The 27,675-nt window shown below is 51.1% G+C and overlaps 1 protein-coding gene across 2 annotated transcripts in view; it reads right to left on the bottom strand.

The window, feature by feature from the left end:
- The window catches only part of SAMD4A (sterile alpha motif domain containing 4A), a 102,328-nt gene that overhangs the window by 24,740 nt on the left and 49,913 nt on the right, over positions 1 to 27,675 (bottom strand). For both annotated transcript variants that reach the window (XM_010579796.1, XM_010579797.1), the window contains exon 2: positions 15,359 to 15,877. In XM_010579796.1, coding sequence (XP_010578098.1) covers positions 15,359 to 15,877 — 519 coding nt within the window. The remainder of the gene's footprint in view (positions 1 to 15,358; positions 15,878 to 27,675) is intronic.

The raw sequence follows: 27,675 nt of genomic DNA, 5'->3' as shown, positions 1-27,675 counted from the left end.
GTTTCCTTGCAAGGAAGCTCCTCGTGGCCTCCCGATCGGGGTCAGCTGCAACCCAGCAGATGCTGGTAAATATAAGGCCTTTGAGATGAGCTTGGGATGTTTTGCATCCTAGGGAAAAAATGTGATAAATAACCTGGAGCTAACCGTGCTGAGATGTACGAAGCATTGCCGAAGTGCTCTCAGGCTTCAAACCCAGCTCGGCTTAATATTTCCAGGGGAAAAGAAAAAAAAAAAAGAGGATGGAGAAGGAGTGATGGTGACGATGGAACCATCCCTGTGTGCTGGGCTCCCCATCGCAGGAGGCGGCTGCAGACCATGCTGCCACAGGGATGGAGCAGCGAGGAGCATCCCTGCGGGACCACCACCTCCCCGGGCAAAACTGGCTTTACCACGGACCGAACGCTGGCTGGGCTGGCAGGCACGACAACGTGCTTATAGAAACTCTGAGGCTGCAAGTGCTTTCCCCGTGAAGCCCTGGGTTTAGTTTTGTTTTTTTTTTTTTTTCTCTTCCTTTCTGAAGTGGTGTTGCCTATTTTGGTAGCAAGGGCTAATTTCAAGAGGGTTTTTGTTCGCCGAAGACCATGTGGAACAGCGTCAGACATTTGTGTTGTGGTTTCTCAGGGTTTCGGGCCAATTTTTCAGCCTGAGAAGGGAAAAGCCACCCATTCCTGTAATTAGAGCTGAGGAATTGGGCTCTGCAGGCAGACCTTCCTCCACACGGCGTGCGACGGCTGACGAGGCGCTCACCCTCCCTCTGCCCCAATGCACCCTTCATTAAATCGGGCTTAAAGCACCGCAAAAGTCCTTGACGAGACGCACGTGGGGGTGATGTGAGCATTTCCACCGACAGCCAGATCCATTGCCGGGTACAGAGGAGCGTTCCCGGTCCCGGCATGCCCTCCACGCTGCATGGTCCCCACCGTGTCCCTAACACCCAGAGGATCTTTACAACAACCTCACAACCCCTTATCCCAGCGCATCATCCACACAGCAGATTACAATTCAGAACAACGTCCTCCCCGTGGCTGGAGAGAGGAAAAGGTGCTGCAAGGTGCACGCTGAACTCTTTGGGAGATGGGGTTTTTTTTGTCTTTAGTCTAAAAATGGCACTTCTTGGCTGCAAAGCTGGTTATGGTGCATCCTCAGGCATTGTCCGATCGTGTGCAATTCCTTTTCTGGTCTGTAGGTAGCTGGAGCAGCAGCTTGACCCCGATTTGCTATAGAAAGCGGGGATGTTTTTAATCCACCAAGGCCACATGGTCTCTTGTTCAGCCCGGAGGCACCCCCGCGGAGGGGAAATACCGAGCAGCTCCTGCGATTCCCCTCGCAAAGCAACCGCCAAGTTCAGCTCGGTCCTCTCCTCCGCCTCCCCTTTGCTACCCCGCTCACGAAGCATCGTCCCCTCCAGGAAGGCTCCCCCACGCTGGCAGACCAACCCTCGCGGCTTTTTCCAGCGTTTTTGTGCCCAGGACCCTTGGAAACAGCCGCCGGTGGGTCACGCTGCCCGGCTGGCACCCAGCCTCCTTCCTGGGCACCTCATTCACCCGCTCTCCACGCCACCGCAGGCAGCTCCAGCGTGGCCGAAGCAGAACCTGATGGAACATTTTTCGGCTCAACATCCCCTAACCCTTGGAGCCTTTTCTTTGTGCCTTTTTTTTTTTTCCCCCCCTCCCTGGGTTTTGTGGCTGTGACTTTAACTGTGTTCGTACGGTGCCGGATAAACCATGTCCTCGCTTCTGAATCAGGCGCTGATATAAGCCAAGGGGGGCTGAAACCAAGGGTCCTAAATTCAAGCAGCCACCAGGTAGTTGTGTATGTTAGAAAGAAAAAAAAGAAGATACAAGCAGAGTGCTGCCTCAAGCAGAGAAATTAGGAAGAAGCACAGACTGCAGAAAAGCCTCTCAAGCAAACTTTTTTTAAAAAAAATGACGTTTTTAAACACAGTTTCCTGTTCGAGAAACTGGACAGAGAAACAATAACCCGTTTGTTGCTGCTCTCTCCGAGCAGCACATGCGAGGCCCCATCCAGGCTCAGCCGGGGAAGGGGACGTCTCTGCTGACCGCAGGGGATTTCGTGAGCCCCTGCACGGCACGAGCACGCGTGGACCTGCTGTTTGGCTCCGGCAGGAACCGCTGTTCTTGTTATTTACTCATTTGCGTGGCAGAAGGAGAGGGGCTGCATCTAGAGACGTGTAAACGCAGCTCTCGGTTGGCTTCAGCAATCCGACGGGATGCATTTCGGGAAGGAAGGCCAGCTCGTCTCACCGAGGAGCAGGAGCTGGGGAGCTGCTTTCGAGGTCCTTGCGTGGGGCTTCCCACCAAAGCATCCAGCAAGGTGCGAGCAAGACAGACCAGGAGCGCATCCCGACCGCGATTTAACTCGCAGACAAAAGGATGCACGAAATGACGGCTGGGGGAGGTGGGAATCGGGGTTGGGGATGGAGGATTAGAGGCGCGTTGCAAGAAGGCGCTGCCCTAAACGATGCTGCTTTCCGGGTAAACGAAACACCCCGATCGCCAGGCCAATAAATGTGGTTTCTCTCATACATTTATACGCAAACCACAGAAAAAACAGCGTTCGCCCCTGGGGAATCCCAGTCCGTTAAGAACAACGCTGCTGTGCCGAACCGAGCCTCCGTAATTATCCCAGAATTCACTGATTTTTTTGCTAGGGGCTCCCGGGGGAAATTCCTCCCCTGCTCGTGGATCAAGCCAGATAAATGGCGCTGGGATGCAGAAACTCTCCTTCCTACGGTCCTTTTCTGCCCAGAAGAGATGTCCAAAAGCATCTGCTCGGCTGAACCAGCAGCCAGTGCTCCCCACTGCCTCCATCAGCTGCTAATAAGATCCCTGGTCTGAGGAGCATCTGAGACCACTGACAGCGTCAGCTTCTACCGCACGTTCCACTTCAGATGGAGAAACCCCTCTATCAGTCACAGTCATTTCTGGAGGCCAGGCTGGAAGACGTACATCCTTTACATAGCAATATGCAACCTGTGGGAAACTGGGAGTAAGAAAAGGGTCTTAAGCCAGTCGAGTGGAAGGGGTGAATGCGAAACCTCTGGAATTGCCCCACAAAACTGGGATCTAATAATCCCTAAGGAGTCATTAAGAATCTGTGGAGTGAGGGCAGGGAGACAGTGCGCCTTTAGGAGTGACAAAATACAGGAGGACAACGTGCGTCTTACACGACGTACGCCCCGCGGTCATCACCCCACCATCATCGGGGAAGTTTCGTCCAGAAAGAAACAGGACTTTGCTACAGCACTGTAGCCTCTTCTATCCTCACCGACTCATCTGGGACTTTCTCCTCCCTTGTCTCTTTTTACCCACTTTCACTCATTCAAAAAAAGCCATTTAGTCCTCCTCTCTCATAGGCACCATGGCCCGGATTTCGCAAGACAAATTCCTCTGCATTTCAGCCTTACCGGCTTCCTCTGGCCTCCAGCTCTCGGGAACTCGCACGTCCCACCCCGAGCACCCTCTGTCTGGGCTGGCCATGTCTTATTCCTTCTCCCCTATCTTTTTCTTCTGAGAGCATAAAATCTTACCCACTCCAGGAGAGAAGAAAAGCCCGTTGGGTCTCCGAGGCTACTGAGGGGCAAATGCAGTATCCAGTTCCCCACGTGAGAAGATGCAAAAGGCACTGCTCAGCAGGGACACCTCACGACTCCCCGTATTGCACAAGTACCAAGCTCTGCAGTGCTCCCCAAAAGTCCCCAGCAGCAATGGGATAGCCACAGCTGCCATCATAAAACATGTATTAATTCTTTCCCATTATTGCCCCGAATTAACACAGCTCAGCTTTCCACCTCCTCTACATACCGACAGCATATGCATCCTAAAAATCTGCCCTCGTCATCCTCTTGATTGCTCAGATGTTGCCTTGCATTCGAGTTATGACACAGATCTCTGCGCCGGCTAACACGAGACTATATTGCTCAGCAAACAGGGGGGGGACTATGGTTACAAGAAAACATCAAATGCAGAGCAACCAGCCTCGAATAAAATTGCATAACGAACGGGAACAGCAAACTTGAGGGGAAAATAAAGTGAAAAAAAAAAAAAATTCAGCTTCAAGGCTGCCAAAACTGAGCCATTGATTATAGCGCATTTGATCCATTTGCATGCAGAGAGCTTTGCTTTGGAGCCGAGATGGAAACAGAGTCTTAATATAGCTGGAGAGAAAATATCCTTCTTGCACTCTCCTAACTGCACTTTGATAGGAAGCAGCCACAGAGCAGATGGTGCCTATATATAATCACCAGACCTATTATCCCAGCCTCTTTTAGTAATTTGAAGGATGTGATAACCACAAGGAGAGCGGCAAATATTCCCCCTCCATCCCTCTCTTCCCCCTGCTACGAAAAATATCCAAAAAAAAAAAAAAAAAGACGAGGAAGCTATAATTATGGTAACGATTAAAAGAATTTCCAAATGAAGTAAATAACTATTTTGTGCACTGCTCCTTTAAACCAGAAGTCAAAAGTTAATTAAATAGCAGCATGTTACTGAGTCAGGAGAACACAGCAAGCCCCCGTGCAGTCGGGAAGGAGACTGGAGCTGCTTCGGATAAATCCAAGCCCCAGCACTCCCTTCCCTCCTCGGTGCCCTCCTGCCATTTCTCTGCGGCTGCTGTTTGACGGCCAGGGGAAGGAGAGCTCACCTGTCTCCATTTCTTTACTTGCCAAAGCCTAGAGTTGCATGGTTTCAAAGGATGAGCGATGGAAAGGCGATCCTTTCCGGGGGTTTCTCACCCCACGAAGATGCTCAGAAAACCATCACAAATCTGATTTTCATGACGTTGCGAGGGAAGGCTGGGGAAAGGTGGCATCGGGAGGCTGTCGTGGAGGAGCAAAAAGGGTTTTAGGGGGGTATGCATGCCTCTGCCAGCATGGACCCTTCCTCCCCTTCTGCAGCTGCCTGCTGGGCACCCCAAAAGTGCCTGCTGGCAACTAGGAGCCCAGGGGCGAGTTGGTGAAAGCAATCCTTAGCTGTAGGCAGCTGGAAGCATTACTTATCAGGCATTTTACAGACGTAAGTTAATAGTGGAGGTGCTGAGGAGCATCCCTGGGTACCACCCGGCTCCCAGCCAGAGCCCCCGGCCCCGTGCCGACAGTGGCTCTGGCGGTGATGGAAACTGCAGACGGGGACCCACAGGCGCTCACGCGGCGATGGGAAAAGCAAAGCTTCCCTCGGGAGAGCAAGAAGCTCCTATGCAATGAGTAACCACAGCTCACTGTCGTCTGTGCCGGTATCCGACAGGCACCAGGGCGGCTGGTAAAATACGCTCGGGTCTAGGAGGGCCCATCCATCAACAAAACCGCCCGGTCAACCGACATGGGAGACTGCTGAGGGGTCTGAGAGAATTACTGGGGATGTCTGACTTTGCTCCACAGCCCGGAGAGCATCAATCAGCTGCGCTGGCGGCTTCAGCGGCGCTTCCAGGTCAGAAGCGTGATTCATTGGCGACAGAAATCCCAAGGACCGTAGGATAACGCACAAAACCACCGCTGCTGCGTCTTAACGCCCCTCCCCGAGACACCCAGGCTGCTGTAAGGAAAGCAGAGGGGGCATTGGAGCCGCAAGCTTCAAATTCCCCCCACCCCAACTTGCAGCTCGAGGATGGCGTCCTACCCCCCATTGCCAATGGACAAGCAACGCGCTAACGGCCACGCAAAACCAGGGCGCACGGTCCCTGCCCTGAGCGCTTACGGCTGGTGATTGCACCGGGAATTCACAAGCCGACAGGGTGGGAGCGTCCCCGGGTGCTGCTGGAATAGAGGTTCCCAAATTAGGTGGCCTCATTCCAGCCAGGAAGCTGCGGAGCCGTTGCTCTGGGAGTAGGGTACGTGAATTTGGGAGTGGTGTCCTGTAAAGGGGATGCGTGGGTACGTGCAAGGATCAAACCCTGCGTATACCAGGTTTGGAAAAAGTCACAGTGTGGTCCCAGGGGATGCATGGGTGACATGCCCTCTTCAGGGACAGCCACGTGCCACCCGCTGGCACCCAGTGGTCCCCCTCCTCTTCACCGGCCCCGCAGACCAACCACCCCCCCATCGCCGCTTCCCTGCCAACGGGGCTGTTTCCTAGGGCTACGGCAGGCCAGATTACACCGATTATTTAAGTGCCTAGAAGCATCGTTCGGTGTCGCGAGGGCTGGTTTAGGAGCACCTGCGCGGGTCTGTACCTACCAGCAGCCAAAAGCAACCGGTGACATCCATGCATGCTTATATACCACCCGCGGTATCCCCCTGGTACAAGCCACCGCTGAGCCCAGCCTCGAGCTTCCCTCCCCTCTTTCCCTTTGGGACCCCAGTAGAACCCCTCTGCCTTTTGGTGACGTCTCTGCCTCGGAGCATCACGGCTGACGAGGGGCCGAGCAGAGGCAGGACCGCAAGACCCAGCCCTCTGCCCACGTGAAAACCCGCTCGCTGCAGCGTGCTGGTGGGAAACGCGGTCCCTTCCCTGCCTCATCCCTCCGCTTGGCAAGCAGGTATCCATCACTCACTCGACACCCTGCCTACAGAAGGATGGGCGCAAAGCCCACCAGCAACGCCTGCTGCAGGCTGCACGTATGCCCCCCCGTCATCACTTGCTCCCACGTGAGAGCAGAGCGGGCACGGCGGGGAGGACCTCATCCCCATCTCTGTGCTCTCTGATGCCTGGGGTAACATCAGCTCTGCTTTGCTAAGCTCATCCCCCCCCAGAGCCATCCACATCCCCCCAAAGTCAACCGCTGCTGGCAAGAAACTTCTTTCTTCTGCCCCAAAGGCTGCATGGCTGTGCACCCCCACGAGCGATGCTACCTGTGAAGATCAAGTCCCAGCTGAACGGGAACAGGAGAGGCACCCTCCTGGACGTTGGCCTGGGGACGACGTCCAAAGCCATGTGTTCGGCAAGGGACAATGGGTTGCTCTGTGTCACCTTGTAAATCCCACCCCTCCTTTTTTTCCTTCCAGTGCAGAGTGCGGTCTTTGAGAAGACAACAGGTAGGCTGATGGGCTTCGGTGACAGTCTAAGACCCCCATGGAGATGCACTGCAGGTGGGACCTCAGCATCATGTTGCCCTTTGTTGGCCACCCTGCCTTTTGGCCACAGACACAGAGAGAAGAGAGACCCTCTGGGAGCAAAGAGGTGAAGGGAATGTGGCAAAACAGGCTCAAAGCATGAACAGTAAGTGCCGGGGTGGCTAAACTGTAGTCTCAAGGGTAGAACAGGTTCTGACCATTGCTCAAGTACAAGAGTCCATCACGATGCTTCGATAGGGTTAGGAAACACTGAACACAGCAACACGGATGCTGAAAGGTGACAGACCAGAAGTTTCCTGCCCAAAATGTCTTCAAGCACCTTCACCTTGAGCCCTTGCGAGCAAGTGCACAGCAGAGATTGCAGAATCATACAGTCACAGAATCATTTAAGTTGGAAAACACCCTTAAGATCATTGAGTCCAACTGTAAACCTAGTACTGCCAAGTCCACCACTAAACCATGTCCCTAAACGCCATGTCTATATGTGTTTTAAATCCTTCCAGGGATGGTGACCGTCAAGGTTTAACCCCAGCCGGCAACTAAGCCCCACGCAGCTGCTCATCACCTCCCTCACAGTGGGATGGGGGAGAGAATCGGAAGGGTAAAAGTGAGAAAAGTCGTGGGTTGAGATAAAGACAGTTTACTAGGTAAAGCAAAAGCTGAGTGCCCAAGCAAACCAAAACAAAGAATTCGTTCACCACTTCCCATGGGCAGGCAGGTGTTCAGCCATCTCCAGGAAAGCAGGGCTCCATCACGCCTAACGGTGACTTGGGAAGACAAATGCCATCACTCCGAACATCCTCCCTTTCCTTCTTCTTCCCCCAGCTTTATATACTGAGCATGACATCGTATGGTCTGGAATATCCCCTTGATCAGTTGGGGTCAGCTGTCCCGGCTGTGTCCTCTCCCAAATTCTTGTGCCCCTCCAGCCTACTCACTGGTGGGGTGGTGAGAGAAGCAGAAAAGGCCTTGGCTCTGTGCAAGCACTGCTCAGCAGTAAAAAAAGCATCCCTGTGTTAACACTGTTCCCAGCACAAATCCAAAACATAGCCCCATACCAGCTACTATGAAGAAAATTAACTCTATCCCAGTCAAAACCAGCACAGTGACTCAACCACTTCCCTGGGCAGCCTGTTCCAGTGCTTGATAACCTTTTTGGTGAAGATATTGTTTCTAATATCCAATCTAAATCTCCCCTGGCACAACCTGAGGCCATTTCTTCTCGTCCTAGCACTTGTTACTTGGACTGTATGATGGGGCTGCCCTGATGTCTTCCATTTAGACAAACCCATTCTTCCAGCCCGTATCTTGCTGCTGCACACCTGGATCCCACAGACCCCGTCGGGTGCAGCCTCCCTCCCTGCACCCGACCAGCCAACGACCACCTTGGTGGCTGCAGTGGTCCCAGGGTGGGATGGCTCACCTGGCTGCCCCACTTGAAGACCAGGTCTGGGCAGCGTGGGAGCTGGGCTGATGGTAAGATGTGATGGTAAGATGAGCACACGTAGCTGGCCCATCAACTAAAACCATCCTGGCCAGCAGACCGGCTCACAGAGAATGGGCACAGCTTGCTCTGCTTTGATTTTGGACGCCTGCCTGCTAACCAGAGGGTGAGGGACACGGCAAATGGAGCGGCCTCAACAGCAGGAAGGGATGTTGGCTATAAAACAGCTCTGCAGTGACCACTCAAGAGCAGTAGCAGGTTTTCCCCAGCATTGCTGACACCCCAAAAAGGCCTTCACTCTTGTCCTCCACCACCGCTACCATCTCCCATGTTTGATGGCTTCCAGGCTGAGGGCAGGTGACCCTTCATCTCCTTGCTTGCTGAGTGATGGTCTGCAGAGCCTCGTCCGTATCACCTGGGTCCTGGGACCATATCTCCCAGGGACCAAGTGCTTTGAATTTATAGAGGGGCCAAGAAATCTGTATCTGCTGTTCAGAGCTGGAGTAGAAGATTATGATTGGACTCGATGATCTTAAAGGTCTTTTCCAACCTAAATGATGCTACGATTCTATGCTGTCCTCGCTCTCAGTTCTGTTTGCTGTTGTATTTGTGCATATTCTACATGGACTCGAGAACTTTGCTCACGTTATCTTTTTGTACAACAGCTCTGTTTTTAAGCTACAGAATTAGCAAGACACTGTAGCGATGGGACCCTGGCAAAGCGGGTGACTCCTAGAAATGTTCTCCAACAGTTACGTGCAACACTAGAGGGCATGAGCAAGACAACAAATGCCCCTGTCTACCACCGCCAAAAAGCTCAAGTGTAATAAAGGCCAATGAGCTTTTCTCAGCCCATCAGTAAACAAGACAAAAAGCAAACATTAGAAGTATCCCCACCTGGCAGGATGAGTGCCAGGGTGCCAAGTCTCAGTAGACAGCACGGCCAACTGAGGAACAAGTTTCCCAAGTACAAAGCTAATCCCCCCCCCCAGCAAGAACAGTACATTTGTTTGCTTCACTACTGTAACCTTATTAAGACTTTTGCACTCTTCATTTTTCAGCAAGCAAAATGGCATGTTTTGCTAACTTTGCGTGGGAGGAAACGTGTTGCCCTGCATAAATCAAACATAGGCTGAGGACACACAGTCTCCTTCAGGTGTTGTTGCAAATCTACACAGAGGAGAGCATTGTACTTGCAAGCTGCCCATCAACCCAACGCAAATCAGGGTGGTCCTGCATGTTAAAACATGCCGTTATTCCGTTATCAAGCTCAGTTTGGATACTGGGTACGATGACAGGGTCACCTCCGGTGGTAGGCAGTGAGCTGTTGCACAACAGTGTAGGGGAGGAAAAGTTAGGAAACCCACACTCCATTCATGACAAGTGCTCTCTTGCTGCCGTTTCTTCCACCTCATCAATTCCCTGATGACCTGGGGAAGAGCTCGACCATCTTGTTCATCTGGTCTCCCACTAGGGACTCCAGAACTGGGGCAAATGTAGGCAAAATCCAGCAAGCCACGTCACGCACACACATGCCGACATACAGTTTAGTAGCTGCAGATCTGCCTGTAGGGCAATTAGCTGGGATTGAGTCTCTTCTGAGAAAGAGCAACATGACCGAAAGCCCTCCCAGAATGGCAGGATCTTCATGTAAGAGTCCATGGGACCGTCCTTCCTTCTGCAGGGTGCCCTGCTGCCACCAATATCTCTACATTTCTTGTGGTACGGGGAGTTTGTTCACCAGTACGTCTTGCTGGTGCCACCTGAGCATGACTCTGAAAAGTAAGCATTTCTCGAGAGCGGTCAGGTGCAGGGGAGAGAGCCGTGAATCCGGACTGGATGGAAGGAAATCCGGACTTCCTGCGTGGAAGGAAGTACACTGATTTATTCCTTCTCTTCAGCTCTAGGACAAGATCAGAGATTTTTCTTTTTCAGGACAAGGAGGTTATACAAGAGAGTATTTCTCTTGCATTGCCCTGCTCGCTCTCCTCTCTCTTCTTGTAGACAAACAACATCAGTTTTCTGGCAGAGACTCCCATGGGAAGGGTATAGCAGGCCTGAGCACCCGGCATCTTTCCCATTTGTGCAGAAGCAGAAGGGTGGCTGCAGACTGGAAAACAGCTTTGCTGGTCCAAGGACTTCTCTGTTCACTCACAGGGGAATCCAGGCAGCTCAGCAACACTGAAATACCAAAGAGTTTGCGACGTCTCTCCTCTATGAACACAGCCCCAGTGCCTGGGATTTCTGCTCTGCGAGGTCTCTGACCCTACCTGTCCATCACTGATCTGTGATGCACACCATCACCTCGTCCCCTGGTGCCACCCACACCATAATTCCAGGCACTGGTGCCACTCCGAGCGACCCAGGGCACACACTGGGGACACACTGGGTGCTCACCCAAGGACAGGACTGCGGGGCACCGCCGGTCATGCGCTCAGATACCACCATTACCAGTCCGGGGACCTCCTCCTCTTTTTGGAAGCACAGACAGGAGATAGTCTCCTAGACACACAAGGTTCCAGTAAGACCAAGCTCTGCTTACTTTCTCCGGGGCCATCCCCCACCGGGGAACCTGACGTGCCGTTGCGTTACGGCAGCACTACAGCCCCTACAGAGGCTGGGCAGAGCTCCTGTCCCCCAGGCAAGGTGACAACTGGAGACACTCACCCTGGCTGAAGTGCTGCCCGCGCTTGGCACTGAGCTGCCTCTTCTTCTGGGCAGGTATTGGCATAAGGAGGTCTTCGTTCCTCTGCCAGAAAGAGCCTGCAACATCTGGCTCTTAATTTGAATGTCTGGGGCAAGTTACTGTTGCTCCCGCAGTAAAACCAAGACCTTCTGCCCCTGTGCAGAGACTTGCCCGTGGGAACCTGCTCTCCACGGGGAGTTTAAGTGCCCTGGCACCACACCAGAGGTAAGAGCACAGGAAAATCTCACCATACATTGATAAAAGAAGTAATACTGTCATCCCCAGGTTATGTACTGGGAGCAGAGGACCAGGACACTCATCCAGCAGATGCATGTCAGAGCCAGGAACCAAATCCTTACCTCTTTAGCTGTGGTTCAACAGGTTCGCTATTGCCAACTGGAGTTGCTATCGCTCCTGCCGAACCTTGTGCTTTTCTTTCTCTTTTCTCGCTTGCAGACCTTACGGTCCAATTCAGACCGGTGTACTTGCACCCCACCTTCACAGCACTGGACAAGCATATTTAACAGCAGACCCTCCTTCTCCTCTGCACATATTCCCTTCTGAGAGGGTGGAAAACAGGGGGTTAAGCTACACTGTACTTCCATTTGACAACCAAAACCCGGCATGCAGTCAGATCGTACTCAGGTGGAACCAATTACACAGGGGAAAGGAAGGAGCTGGAGCTCTCATGCAAGAAGCTCTTGGTCTGCAGCTTTGAAAGCCAGCTGCTGTTTTCTGTCCTTCCAGAGTTGCCAGGTCCTGTCTCCACTGCAAAGGAGTTGTGCAATCCTGGCGTTTTGCAACCGCCGCCTGACCCGGCCGCAGAGCTCTGGGCTTCACCCCGTCCCACCGCGCCTGGACGTCCCACCGCTCTGGCCTCCTGCCCACCCGTGCTCCCAAGCCCACGCCAAGGCTACCTTTACTCCCAGCACGCTAAAGCTTGGTTTAAAGTTGCAGCTCAAGGTCTGCGGGACGGGCTGAGAAAGCAGTTACGGTGATGCAGCGGACGGGAAGGAGCACATGAACTTCCATCGTTTTGGGTGAGTCCGTACCCTCAGATTGCTCCAGACCCAAACCCATCACTTACAATGCTGGTCCCGCTCCTGGATCACCATCACTGGTGTAAATCCAGAGCGACTCCTTCAGAGCTCTCCAGACTTGCCCTGCAAAGGCTGGAGGACTCCAGCAACATCTCCTCAAGCCTTGGCTAACACCAGCTAGCACCGTTAAGAGAGAGCTGGAGATGAACCAAGCCTGAACCAAGTCTCAAAGCCTGGGTCTAGGTCGAGTCAAAGACAAGGACAGCGCAAAGCGAATTGTCATGTGAGCTCCAGCCACCCATCTTTAAAACCTATGCCGTAATAGCGTTACACCTAATTATGCCACAATACCAGAAGAAAGTACCTCGGGCAAGATCACCACGTTACTCCTCCGGGAAAGACTTTGCCCCATTTCGGCATGAGGAACAGACTGTGCCTTTGCGGGGACGGGCTGGGGAAGGCTGTGCCCTGCAGGGTGTTGCTGGATTAAGCCCCTGCCCAGATAAACACCTCCAAGTAAGAGGGAGAATTTAAAAATAATAACACTAAACCCTAACCAAACAGTAACGGTTTGAGGGCTTTGCTTTGGAATAAAAGATTAATAGACATATTGATTGACTCAAGGGGCTGGGACAAAGGCTGACAGCCGTGTTTATTTTTTAGCATCTGTCTGTAGACTTACTATGCTTGTGTCTGAGCAAATATTGCGTTAAGGAAGTTTATGAACTAACACATGAAGTGTGGTCGGGTCGTCTCCAGCTCGGTGCTCAGGTCGTCTGAACATGCTGCCACCAAAATATGTTAGCAGGAGTTACAACAGCTTAATATTTAGGACTAGACTGGGCTGAAGATGTGTTCGGATGCCTCTGCAAAGCTACTCAGCCTCAGAAATACGTATTGGCCATGGCGTGATGCCTGGGGAAAAGCTTCCCTGAATATGGACTCTATAAATCTTGCAGCTCAGAGCAAGACGGTGCGAGCGAGCTGCCCCAGTGCCACGAAAAGCAGATACTGCAGGATGCCGCAAAGGACCGGACTGGGCAAGGGCTCCCGCGCCGGGACTTACGGCAGGGGATGCCGTGGCAAAGAGAGTGACAGAGATGGAGGAGGGACGTGGTCTTCCAGCAAAAGACCAGGGTAAAGTACAGGGCTGTACAGCCCCTGCTGACAGATCCACAAATGCTCCTGTTCCAGTGCTGTGCACACCTAATCCTGGAGAATTCAGGAAAAACCCCAGCAGTGTGGCAGCTCGGGCACTGCTGAGTAATTCAGCTGTTGCCTGGGTTTTGGCACCTTCTGCTAATACTTGGGGACCCTGCTGGGCAAGAGGTGGGTCGCTACTTCTGCTGAGAGATAAATCTGAGTGCAAAAAGGCTCAAAGAAACACAAACGGGTTTTTGAAAAGCGTCCTTCAAGACCTAACGCATCTTGTGGAGCTCCAGCCACTGTCAATGATTGACGTGCTGCACCCATCAGACCTCCCTGCTTCCAGATCTCGATGTAAGGAACCAGATCCCTTCCAAAGTCATCTCTTCCCACTGCCTCCCCAGTGTACAAAGCCTCCAAACTGCCCGGCATGCAAAAACCACAAGGAAGAACCCTCCCCCCAAACAGTCTCTGGAGAGGTTTAACCTCTTGCAAACTGCAAATTGCAAATACATTCACCGTTCTTCTCACCCTGCCTCCTTGTTAAGCCTTTCCCATGCAGCTTGGTCACCCTGAAACAGCTCTCCTCCGCAGCGCAGGGACCCGGCTCTCGGAGAAGCTGAACGTCACACAGTCCCATGGCAGCAGCAGCTGGGGCTTCACAGACAGGGGACAGGACGGGCATGATGTTCAGAGTCGGTGGAGAAGCCGAGACCCTTCTGCTAAATCCCTACGTGGCAGGGCAGGCAGCGCTGCCTGCGAGGATGGACGCCGGAGAGGCAGGGAGCAGGGTGCTACAGCAATAAACCCAGAGCTGCGTTTCATATCGTTGTCGATTTGAAACACCACCTAAAAAAAGCACTTATTACAGGAGAGAGAAAAGCCCAGAAGCCTTAAGTGACCATTTTAAAGCTTTCAGCTATTTAATTGTGTCTTTCTGCACGCTGATAAGAGAAGCCAGCGCCCTCGCTGCAAGAAGCCTCTCCTCCCCGAAGTGCTCTCGGCATCCCTTGTGTATAGGGAGATGCCAACCATCTCCTGAACGCCCCAAAGTGAAGGAGGACGTCCAGCCTTGCAGGTGAGATGGTGGCAGTCACCCAAGGTGACAGCAAGGCAGGCGCGACAGCCCTCCACAGAGGGAACGGGTGGGCAGAGGAGCTCTTGAACCCCGCTGAGAAGATGCTTTGCTCCTCCTCGCCCAAGGATGGCTCACAGGCATCAACGGCCACTTTAAAAGAACAGTTACAGCTGCACTACATCTTCACACAAAACCAGTGATAAATCTCCAGCCACGGTGCTCCGCGGCATCCCGGAGTGTCCAAGCCTTGGGTTGGGCTTTGCGTCATCCACCGCTCCCATCAAAGCCCGGCAGGGCCTCTGTGGGGAAGGAGCTACCCAACTCTCCTGGAAAACACTGAGGACTGTGCATCTAAACCCCCCGATCACCATCAGCTCCACACCTCTAAGCGCTGCAGATACAAGGGAACATTTTCAGATATGCCCTGAAGACCGCGGATCCGAGCCCTGCTTCCAAAAACAATGCCTGCGCTTCAGGGCCCCAATCCCATTTCCTCCCAGTAAGTCCCCAGGTCATTTTTGGACTTGCCTCAAGTTCCTCAGCTCACTTTTGGACATGAAGCATCAGCTCCCTGCCTGCTTTAGGAACACTTGAAACATGAACTGCAAATCTACATGGAGCTACATCAAATAAAAAGGGCTCCCTTTGATAGCGCACATTTTTTGCTCTTACAGCTTGGCTGTTTTTCCCTCCTCTCCAGCTGCCAGGTCTTTAAAATCCCACAGGACTAGAGACAAAAAAATATAAAAAGGCAGGCAGGAAATAAAAAAGCAGGTAGGGGAAAGAAAAAAAAAAAAGGAGTTTTCTATGGCCCAGATGAACCTAGCCCCTCTGCTAACCACGGCAAAGCAATATTTTCTAGCGGGATGGGGGGGACTGTGCTGTGAAAAGCGGCCATGGGTGGCCATCCCTAGAGCTTCCCGTGGGTACTTACTGGTGCTTGTGCTAGTGCCGATGGTGTTGATGGTTGTGGGGACGGAGGAGGAGGAGTAGAGGGGTAGATGGCCATTCTCGCACGCCAGGTTTTTGTCCTGCCAGCTGGAAGCGCTGACGCTTATGCCCGAGTCTCGAGAGTTTTGCCATCCGTTGAGTTTGTCGTCAGAGTTTTGTCTTTGGTGATAGTAATGCGTCTGCCCGTAGTCCACCGAATCCGACCGACCTCTGTTCTGGCTGCCGAAGCCACCCGACGTGCGGTCCTCCAGGTGGTTGAGCCACATGGCCAGGGCACTCCTGTCCTCCAAGGAGGTGGCAGGGTGTATCAAGGCGTAGGACAGCAGTTGCCTGCTCTCCTCAATGTGTTGGTTGTGTTCGATCGAGTGGGCCAGGATTTTAGGCAAGAGTTTCATGTATTCGACTTTTGCCTCGATGTTTCCGGGCTTCAGTAAAGGCAGGTGGGTTAACAATAGAGAAATCACTTTATCCTTGGATTCCTGTTGCCATTGGTTAATGATTCCTGTTGAAGTAATAGAAAAAAAAAAAAAGAAGAGAATTGAGAAATCGGCAAACAGAGCTAATAAAGAAATAAATTCACCCTGGCAAGGTAAATACGACACGCCAAAGGGATGCCTGCATGAGTGATGCTACTGCGTGAGCATCTCCCAGGCAGGGGGGTCACCGCTCTCTGAAAAGCAAGGTCACAGCAAGGTGTGCCAAACTGGACACCGAGAGTTACCAGATGCTCCTGAAAATCACTAAAAAAGCCAAATTACACCCACCTTTACAGCCACACAGCTCCACTGCTGTTGTCCTAATGTTAATCAAAGTCACGATTTGGCCCAAATTTTCTGTATCGTTGCAGATTACACAAAAACACTTGGTGGGTAAACCTAACCTTTTAAAAGCCCTGGTTGGAAAATGGAAAAGGTCAAGATTCAAATGAGCTAACACAGGCAAGAGCCACAGAGGGTGAAGGGAAGAAGCATCCCAGCAGGAGGGCAATAACCAAACCAGGGTGTTGGTCCATCCGCCAGCCTGGTGTGATAAGCTGCCCCAAAGGTATTGAGGGAAGGGCTCAGCTGAAGCAGCCGCAGAACTACTCATTGTTCCTCTGTTAGCTCAGGGCAGATAGGAGAGGTTTTAGAAGACCAGAAAAAAAGCAAACATAGGGTTTAGCTTTAAAAATATGCAAAAGGAAAAGCCAAGGAATTACAAACTGGTCGCTTAACTCGAACTCCTAGAAAACTGATGGAACAAATAATGAAACAACCTCTTTGTAAGCACTTAGAAGATAAGAAGATGATAAGTGACTGCCGACACCAATTTGTCAAGAATAATTTAATTTCCTTCTGTGACAGAGTAACTGGGCTGTGAATAGCTGGAGAAGCAGTCAGCGCCGTATATCTTGATATTCATTAGGTGCTGCCGCACATGGCTTCCTCAGCAGCATACCACAGAAACACGCTCAGGCGAAACTACTCTAATGTGGGCACACAACTCATCAGAAAACCATATGGAGAGAGATGTTACTGGTGATTCACCGTCAGACTGGGAGGATGTGCTGAGCAAGGAGACTTGTCCTGGCCGTGACATGACCCAGTATGTCATCAGTGATATGGGTGATGTGATAAATGTATTCAATGTGCAGGTATCATGCTAGGAGAAATGATAACACGCCAGAAAACTGGATTAGAAGTCAGACAATGTTGAGACCTGGAGAAAAGTCAGAGAAAAAACAGCTGCATCAAGTAGGTGCAAACATCTGCATGCAGGTAGGAACAAATCACTGTGCAGTACCAGGCGGGGAAGAGCCTGGGGTCAGGAAGCATCAGAGGCTGAACATCGGTCAAAATGCCATGCTGCACATAAAAAACTGCACCAGCCAGCCTGTCATCTGTCTGAGAGGTGAAGACCGGTGAGGACAAGCGGCTCTCCATGTCTCCTGGGGACTGTAGGTTTCAATTGCAGCAAAGGTGAATGAGGTTGGCTGTGAAGAAACTACCTCCTACAGGTGATGTGCAGGGAGAGATTGCCTATGGATGTTGTGAAATGTCCATCACTGGAAGTTTTTCTGAACAGCTTATATAAACACCAGCCAAGGATAGCTCAGGATCTACCTAAACCACCTGACTGACGCTTCCCAGCCCCAGGTCAGTCTCTCCTCCAGCATTTACCAAATCCCTCTATGAAGCCTTCAAACTTCCAGTCCCTGTAGCAGGCTGTGCCTAAGGGTGCCACAACGGAACCATCTGCTGAAAAAGGACTTTACACCCACTGCCCAAAACTTCACCAAATAAGATGCCCTGAGCTCTCATGTTATTAAAAAAACCCCCCAAACTTTACATTCTCCCTCCCTGTCTGCTGTCTCCTGTCCACACTGGAGCTGCTCTAAATCATTGATTATCCCTATACCCTTCATGTGTTTTTGAGCTAGGGTAACCGAACCCACACCAGTGAAATGAAGATCTGGATGTCCACCTGTAGGATCACCCATCACATTTGCTCTTGTGAAGACCCACGCAGCTAACCCAACCCTCCCACCACCCAAAAGAGGGCTATTACAGTAGATCCTTTCCCCAGTTAGGACCAAACCCCGCACATCAGTTCCCCGACACAACTACAGCGGTGAGCAGCGCTCATCCCTCCGGCTTCGCCTTCCCAGTTTCAAGGCGTGCAACCGTTTTAATAGGAAGCCACTAGATGGCTTGCTGGAAACGCCGACGGCTCTCGCTGGAACTTTCTGCAGCGGTATTTACTTCTCTGCAGACCCAGCCCTCCTCCAGAGCCGCTTCCCGACGGCATGCCCGAGCAATCTTGTGCCGAGAGGTGCAAGGGACGTGGCGTGGCACAGCTTGGGTGGAGAAGGAACCGCTTCGTTTGCAGCAGAAGCGAGTTTTTGCTACTGCGGGTGCGCTCCTGTGCCCGCGGAGATGCTGTGAGGTTGTTTTGGTGCTAAAAAATGAGATTTGGAAAAGCAACGCTCAACCTAAGTGAAGCTGTAATAAATACATGAGCTGAGTGGGACTCAAGGTCCACCAGAGCATCTCTGTATTTTCCATATGCAGATGTAACTGGGACAGGCAAAGCTTCCTGTCGTGCTTAATCTGATTTCTTTGTCCCCTCTCTCTCCCCCTCCTCTTGCAGGGGGATGTCATCCATTCCCTTATCACCCCCACATTTTATCATTGCCGTTGGAACGATTCGGCAGCGCTTTCAGGCCGGCTCAGCCAAATCCCAGCCCGGCACCACCTGTGGGGAGAGGCTGTGGGATTTTGCAGCAGCCCAGATGATACACTCAGAAAGCAAAAATTAAAAAAAGGCATGCAATGCACCGCTAGAAGAAGTTGGTGCCACTTGTACATAGGAACTAGGTAGCAAAACACATGCAGAAAAAGCAGAGCCTGGTGCAAACTGGGTGCAGGGGAGGAGGAGGAGGATGGGGAAGGCAGATGGCCATGGCCAGACTCCTCTTCCTCGCACAGGGGCAGGCTGAGTGTGAAGGTCACCACTGGAAAAACAGGATGGTGCCAGAGCCGCTTCTTGGGAAACTTGCCTCAGACCTCCAAGAGATTTGGGGGGGTTTGAAATCACAAGCCCAAAAGATGGAGTGTTGATCCAAAAGCCCGTGGCTGGCGAGGGGCCGGGCGTCCTTCCCTGCCCCGGCACGGGCAGGAGCCTCTCTCCTTCTCAGCCAGCAGCAGGATGTACACAATTAAACAAAAATGGAAAATAATTAGATCCGAAAGAGGTTTGGCTCTCTCCGAGGCAGGGCGGAAGGTCAGGCTTAATCCTATCTGCCAGAAAACAAAGGGATCTGGAGAGAGCGGTGTGGGAGAAGGAAAGCTGGAGCTGCCTCTGGGCAGGGGGAGAGGGGCCAGAGACCCCCCAAAGCCCCTCTCCACCCTCTCCCCGAACGCAGGAGCCTCCGCTTCAGCTCCCCATCATTTGGGATGTCTCACCCTTCATTGCCGGACCAAGCCCCCCCCCGGTCAGCCGCGGTTAGGATGTGGCCCCGTTTTGGGCTCCCACGTCGCAGGGTCCCGGGACACTGTCTGCGGTGGTGTATGGGGTCACAGGCACTAATGACATTACAGCCTCATTAGTTCCCCCGGGTGCTGCTTCAAGGATGCCTGATGGTTTCGGTCACAAGGCTTTCGCTGCTCTACGGGATGGCAAAACTATTGATATGTGCAGCAGGCAAATCTGAGCATATAGAAAGCCCCCAAATTAGAAACTCCACCTTGCTGCTTTGAAACTCCCCCAAATCACTGTCCTGCCTGTTGCTGTCATTGCACTGACATATTTTGGCGATAAGCTAAAATAGCAACTGACCGTGAGCACCCTAAGGAGCCAGCTCCCATCCCAGCCCTGTGAGCCCTGTACTGGGAACGGATGGGAGCTGCCAGCATCCCCGAAGCAGAAAATTCCAATTTTTATTATGGGACTCTTTTTCTTGGGTGAGAGGCTGAATGAAGGTGGGATGTGAAACTACCTTCTAACGTAGGATTACTTAACCTATACGATTTTGCTGCCATACAGCACAGCTGATGCATGTGCCAAGCGCCTGCAGATAAATATAGCACCAAATATAGCCGGGTCCTGCTTCCAAGGCTGAAACCTGTGCTGTGCTATGAATAGGTCCAATACTACCCCAGAACCTGGGGGTTTCTGGCTTGAGAAAGAGGTGATGTTTGTCAATTTAATAAGTGCTCATCGGATTTCTTTGTCACAAATCTGCTCAATCGCTTCTGGATCCCTCCAAACTGTTAAACCCTTCATGTCTGGTGGCAACAGATCCACCCGTAACACCGTACCGCATGAAGGACCTTCTTGCCTTTACTTTGAACCTAACCCCTGACAGACAGCTGGGTTATTTCAACCACTAGCGAGGCACGTGGAGCTCCTGAAGCTGTTAATGATGTACTGGGAACAGTCGCAGTTTTCCAAAGGTAAAGCCAGCCTGGATGGACAAAGTGGGTGCCTGCAAAACCCAATGCAGGCGGCACACTGGTGCCTGCATTTAGAAACCCTGAGGTAGCTAACTGCCTGTTTTTTTCTTCTATTTTTGATTTTTGCAAACAGACCTCTGGCCCCTACCTTGAAAACGCCGACGCTGCCCAGAGGGATGGCCAAGAGGAGCTGTCAGCACAGGCACACGAACACATGTGTCTCATCAGGTGAGATGTCTCCAAGGAACAACGGCAATGCTGGATACCTCTCAAGTGCTTAAAAAGACCCCCAAAGCCAACCAACCCCAACCGAGATAAACCTTTTCATTCTGAAGGCAGAAATTGGGTTATCCTCCTGTTGTCATATACAACTTAGCACATTTCACAAGTGAAGCAGACAAATATGTTGACTGGGGTTTTTGACGAAGCAGGCGAGATGAATGATGTGTAATTTATGAGCTAGACAACAGCTTATCATGAGTAACAAGGACAACAATTAAAGACTGGAATTGTTTTAAAAGCTGCCCAAGGATTTTCCGGGTGACAGAGAGTACGTTCAAATAGCAGGCTTGTTATCATTGCTCCACAATGGTAAGTCAGTGCATTTAAGGGCTCCAGTTGTCAGTAAATTGCTCTTAAATTACTGTTTTATTATGCCCTTGTTTTCAGTTTAACAACTTTTTCCATAAAAAGTTCTCAAAAGCCCATTCAGATAATTTGTCCAAGCAAGAAATGACTAAGAGTTAGATGTGCACATCTGAAGGGCACCCACCAAACAGAGCACCTTCACAGCAGGGCTGAATGGACCGACACTCTCAGATGTACTTCGGGAGAAAAAATGTTTGTACCAAAAATTTAGGCTGGGATCCCTGATCTTGCCAAGTGACATGCTGCAGCATTAGGGATTGGACAGAGAAACTCGGTGCTCCTGGACAGTAACCAAGCCCTCCTAAGGATGGATGACACCAAGGTTTTCATGTCTTGGATGGCCAACAGCAAACCAGAAATCCAGTCCATGCTTAGGCAGCTTGCAACTGCTTCAAGTGAGCCTGAAATCAGCGGCCCTGGTGCAAGCGATGGCTATTTCTGGGTTTGCAGGAAGGTTTTGCAGGAGGCAGCTCCCAGAAGAGGTTCCCATTGTTTGCCGTTTCCTGGATTACGGCTGCAGCACTGGCTCTGGGCGATGGGCTGAGCTACGTGGAGGCACCCCTTTTTCGGCAGAGGCAGAAAAATCAGTGCCCGGACTCCTCCTGCTGCACAAAGACCCAGCAGCACATCACTATCTGCCAGCTCCTCCACACATGCATGCAAGATGCTCTGCTTCCATCAAAATCACCCAAATGTGCGGTAACCGAGGTCACTGCCAGAGTCAGCCCTGGAATCTAACACCTATTACAGCTGCACGGGTGTCTTCACCAGGGCAAAAGGGGTCAAGAAACCTGACCCGGCATATGAACGCAGCCCAACAACCTCTGTTTGGCCAAAATGTCATCTCCCAGTGAACGGCCACCAAGAGACAAACCCCAACCCTACATCTACTGGCTATTTGTTCCAATGTCTCCCAAGCACTTCAGTTTGCCTTCATTTCCAATTTAATTTATCAGGTTTAAGCTTGAATTTATATGGCTTCAGCTTCCAGATAAATTCCAGTCTGAATTAAAGAGTTCCTTGATGTCCTGCATTTTCTCAAGTGAAGGTACTCAGGACTCAGCACTCAAGTAACCTTCCACTCTTGTTTTTGGTAAGCTCAGCAGAAGCTAAATGTCCTGTCTCTTAACAGGTTGTGGCTCTATGCTCACTAATCTTGAGCCCACACCAACACTTCTGATGGCTCTATGACTTCCAGCACCCGTGTGAGTCGGGTTATCTGGCTTGGTAAGAAGCATGAGTGGGGTGGAGAGACCATACCCCATCTCACACAGGGTGGTTTGCAGTGAGGTTAAAGCAGAAGAGCAAAAAATGAAGAGATTTCAACCACAAATCTGAATTTGCAGTGAGTGTATCGACCAAGGGTAGGTTGCTGCCGCTCGCAGCCTTCCTGCAACTGGGTTTACTGGTCTGTGAGATGGTCCAACTCCCCACCACCTATCACACGAATCTTCCCTCCAGTGGTGCTGTGGATGCGAACCTCTGCCCTGGCTCCCGCCGCAGCAGCTCGACTGAAGGTGTTTCCAGATGAAGGGATTTAAATTATTATTTGCAGTAATTAGCACCTACACGCTGACCCATTCACAATACTTCGTTTGGGTGAATTTGCATCATTCTCTTCCTAAATCAGCCTCGCTCAAAAGACCAACATTAAAGAAAACGAAGTGAGAACCCTGTTGGAAACCCTCTCTGTACCCCATCCAAAGCACATCAATACCCTCGCTGTTAAACCTGGCAGCCTTCTCCCTCCATGAGAGGCCAAATAATAAGAATTTCAGCATGTGCCTTTTCATTATTGCAACCGATGCTAATTAAAGGAAAAAAATCTCAACGATAAAGGTTATTGCAGACCTGCCAATTGCACAAGACAGAGATGCAAGCTGACACTGAAATGCCGGTGAACCTGAATCCCACTCCTCATCTCACCCAAATCAACGCAAAACCACAGCTAACATGGCCAAGAAGACACCGGTGATGTCTCTAAGCACGTCTACGGGCTGGGAGGCTGCAGTGCGGTGTGTAAATCCCATCAACCTCCCCCTGCTACACTCAAACGGGTTTGAATTTATGCCTGCGCTAGAGCTGACCTCAGCACGGAGCGGGAGGACCTAATCCCGTATGTCTGAAGGCAACAGGAGCCGTGCCAAACAGCATCAGCGCCTGCTGAATCCGGCACCCGTGGCTTCCTGGCATCTCCCGTGTCTCCGTGCTGCAGCGGGAGGGAGAGGCCAGCTCTGCAACCTGGGGACCGCTTCTTCCCAGGTCCCTGAAACCACTCGTCCCAGTGGATAATGCACGATTTGGCAGAGGAAAAGCAAAGAAAACCTCTCAGCTGGCTTTTTGCTTTCGCTCCCTCCCGTGCAGGTCTAACAGCCCGACTCGGAGAGAAGTTTGCGAAGTAGTGGCCAAGCTCTTTCCCTGTAACAAGCCTTGGCTAGGAGCTGGGAGAAGCCAAAAGTTCTGCAAACAAGCCCTGGACACCACCAGGAGGGCTTGGGGACTGATATTTGTGGTAACTGGGGCTCTGCACTTTCCCTCCTGGAGCACCCACCCCAACAGCTATGAACCTCTAGCCCAAGGTGGCTGCACGGCTCAGCGCAACCCCAGCATCTTTGGTCTATAATGAGATATAAAAAGGCAATTACTGAATTCCCCCTTTCCCTAGCTGGTCAGCTTCTGTGCAGATTTAAGTGTAGACGACCTCTTTGAAGGACAGAAGGACATTTTGTTCATCAGCACCCATGAGGAGAGGACACAGAGATGGCAATCTGCGCCTTGTGTCACGCAAGGCACGTACGCGATCTCCCTTCTCCAGCGCCCACGACCCACCTCGCACACCGGCTCCATCATGGTGCCAAGGAGCACCGGTGCTCGACGGAAAATTTGCCGGTGATGAGCTGCAACCTATCGGTTCACATGGTGCTGGCTCTCCTCCATGTTTCCAGCAGCTACATCCCATTCTAAGAGACTAAAAATATATTAAGTACTTCCCTAATGTTTCTTTTCCACCCGAGCGGTTGCTGCGGAGAAACTCCAAGCGGGAGGGAAGGTGAACAGACCAGCGTGGATGCAGGGAAGAGATGCCAGAAAAATGGAGCAATAGGCACAGCATGTCCTGCAAAAGGAGGTGGCCGGGGAAGTCCCCGCTGCAGGCAATACTGGTTCCTTGGAAAAACAAAGGCAAGAGTCATACACCCATCAAAAGCAAAGTGTTTCTCATTATCCTACAGGATTCAGCACTGACAGGAGCACAGGGGATTTCACAAAGGAGCGTCTTCTCCATCTTTAATGACCGAGATTAAGAAGCTCCACGTAGATTAACTACGCAATACCCCTTTGACTTGTTAAAGGTAACGGTGTGAATTTAACCACTGAATACAATTCTGTCCAAAAGACACAACCGTCTTGCAACTGCCCCCAGCATCCCCCCCGCGTGCAACGGGCAAGTTCTTCAACACCCGCTGCCAAGGCAGCATGGATGGGTTTGCCCGCACAGCTGGGTTGCAAGAGGCACGTTGGCCATCGTTGGCCTTATTTTCTGTGCTTCTTTAATAAAAGGTGCGTCCCTGCGGGGCAGTGCTCTGAAACAAAGGTAGCCCGATGCAGAGGTGAGGTGGACATGGATGAGCACCGGGGAGCTGGCTGCTGCATCTTGAATGCACTTTGCTGTTGAAGAACAGCCAATTTCTTGCAGCTCTTCTTGGGAAGCCAGGCTAGGGAGCAGGTGACAATGATATGACATGTGGCTTCTGGGGAAAAAAACAAACAAACAAACAAAAAAACTCCCCAAAACCCCTGTGGGGGATAAGACATGAGCCCTTACTTGACTCCTTGCCCTTTTAAAGGCAGTTCTCCTTGGGCAGCAAGTTCAGCTGTTTATTACTGGCAGCTTCCCGCTCCGTCCAAAGCAACGGCAGCCCTGTCAAGTGTCCATTTTGTAGCATCAGTCCCTTCCTTGTGTGGAAGAAAATGGCTGGAAAGGATGTCTCCAGGCCGAGCATCTCAAGCTGGGACTGCACTTCTTGATGTCACAGCAGGAACAGGGCTAGCAAGAGTTGGGAATTTCGGCACTGAAGCCAGCCTCAAAGACAACCCTTGATCAGATCTCATCCCATCACCCCAAATAGGCTGATGAAACCCTGCCAGCAGATAGAGCAGCAAGGCAGAGAGCTCAGCACTCTCCATCCAAGTTGTAAACTCAAAAGGGAGCAAAATTTTGGTCAGAAGCAGAACAAACTGGGAGGTCCCTCAACAAAACATCCCTTAATTCATGCTGAGACCCGCAAGGATGGAATAGCTCAGCTCTACTGTGCTGCAGAGTGAGTAGAAAGAAAAAAAGATTTTCACATTTTTGACACTATTTTCCCCCTCTACCTCGCGAGCTTGCCAGAGCTCCAGTTATTAAGAGGCTGTTTGTACAAACCCAGAAGCAATATATTTTTAGCACTGGAGAATCGCATGGCACGATCATTAAGCATGCTTCTGCAGACAGCAACAAGAGCAGGGATTTTTCCTTCTCTAAATTGGCTGCAGCCACTATGGTTTTCAGCCCAAAGCAGACTTTCAGGAAATTCAGAAGGAGCGGGAGTCTTTTTCCATGACATATTTAATACCAAGCTGAAGTACACTCAATTTTCATACTGTGCATCTGATGGGCGTTTTTATGGATTTGTTTTCTAGGCTGGATCTGTTGCACACTTTTTCTACGGAGCGTAATACCATATATTATCACAGCACTCCCTAGCAACATGACTTTTAATTTAGTGCAGAGCTTTGGAACATTGAGAGCATCTCACTGAGTCAGAGCAAAGATGATACGCTGGGAAACCTTATCAAAAGCCCCATAGGTGCCAAGGGAACCTATACTGTATGTATGACAGCATTTGAGCTCCTCAACGTGATGTGGCTGGCACTGGCATGGAGAACACCTTGGGGAAGATGGATTTGTTTCACTGATTTCACAAGCCACAGTCCAGCCAGCATGGTCTCGTGGACTGATGACTACATCGATGACAGTGGTGCCAACGGGTGTGAAACAAGAGTGAAAATCCCACAAACGTGGGAAAAACGTGGGAAATGGTTCAGCATCAGAAATAAGAGCTCAGAGCCAGATGCGGCGGCATCAGCAAGGATGAGGTTCCATCTCCTTGCTTCTCACCCAAAGGCCAGGAGGAAGACAGATGCTTGGTAGACAAACCAACCAACCTCCTACGAAGCTGTCCTGAAGAGCAAAACCAGCCTGACACCCAACAAGGACTCACAACACTGGTTTCTCTTTACTTGCTGGAGCACACAGGCTTCTGGGCATCAGGGGCATCGTGCTCCCAAGACTCAGATGGGGAGGATGGTCTTTTGAAACTGCAGGAAAATAGTGCCTGGGTCGCACCTGACAGCAGAGAGCGTGCAGAACTGCAAAAGCACCATCAACGGTGTGGACACCATCAGGTGAGTGGTTTCTCCACCTCTACCCACCGGTGCAGGAGAGCAGCAGAAAGCAGGAGCACCATCCATACAGGGTGGGTGGAAGAAAGCTATCGCAGTAGAAATGACACCAAAATGCTGTCCCGTTTGGACAGTGGAGCGGAGCGGAGGGGAATCCATCAGCCCTTGTGCATGCATCGAGGAGACAGAAATATCACAGCAGCCGTGCCAGGTCTGATGGACAAAGATAACCCGATGAGATCCTGGGTCAAGTGGCTTTTGTCGGCTGCCATGCAATGTTAGCTGAGCTTAGCCGGCCCGCAGAGGCAGCTTGGCCCACGGCAACGGGATGGGTCAACGAGGATTAAAAGTATAATTAAACAGGGGGCTGCAGATGGCTTCCAGAAGTCCCATCACTTCTTGGAGCTCGTGAGCTGAGCAATGGCAAAACGCTGCTGGTTTTGCTGCTTCTGGGACACGGGGGCACAGGTGGGAAATGCCTGCTTTCACTAACGTTGGGGTTATATTGCTCATATGCCGCTACACACCCTCAAATCCAGATTTTTAGTGGAATTTCCTAGGACGCAGGAAGCCAGAGAAATAAAACAAGCGATTTCTGTATCTCTTCTTTGAGCCTAATCCACAAAAACGTCCAAATGTTCCTGGCTTTAAGCGAGGAGACTACAGGCACAACCACAGGCACAGAGAAAATACTCCCCTGACTTCTTAATTTCAATTGCAAAAAGCCTTTTAGCAAAAGCTCAACTGAAATGCAGATAAGTTTCTTCAAAGGCTAAAAAAAAAATAAAAAATTATCTGAGTGTCATCACTGTGTTGCCTAACATGGATAAAGGATTTAGAAGGGGGAAAAAAATACTAAAAATAAGTTATGAAGGGTATGTAAGGTATTGATATACAGCACATGGTTTAAACTGTTAATCATTGAACAGATTCCAGTATAAAAATAAAGAGACTGAAGCTGCACATAATGGAGGAGTTGCTCTATTTATAAACTTCTCTGTGCAAAGGGCAGGCGAGGGCTGGGACTAGCAGGCAGCGGAGGCAGAGGGCCACTGCTACGGAGCCTGTATTTTGAAGGAAAATAAACAGATTTTTTTTTAATTTTTTTTTTTTTAAGCATTGTCAACAAAATCAAACCGAGTTGTCCAAGAGCCTGTGTGCCCCAGCCATGTGAGCAGCATTTACAGCTCCTGCATGTGACAGCTCTCCCAATTTAGCCAGTAACTGACTCCCTCTGACCTGTAATAACACCGCTCCCAAATTAGAGCCCTCAATT

This window comes from Haliaeetus leucocephalus, unplaced genomic scaffold, assembly GCF_000737465.1.
Source record: "Haliaeetus leucocephalus isolate CR32 unplaced genomic scaffold, Haliaeetus_leucocephalus-4.0 Scaffold678, whole genome shotgun sequence".
In the NCBI taxonomy this organism is placed as follows: Eukaryota; Metazoa; Chordata; class Aves; order Accipitriformes; family Accipitridae; genus Haliaeetus; species Haliaeetus leucocephalus.
Note: the sequence above shows the minus strand (reverse complement) of the source record. Positions and strands in the feature narration are given on the sequence as shown.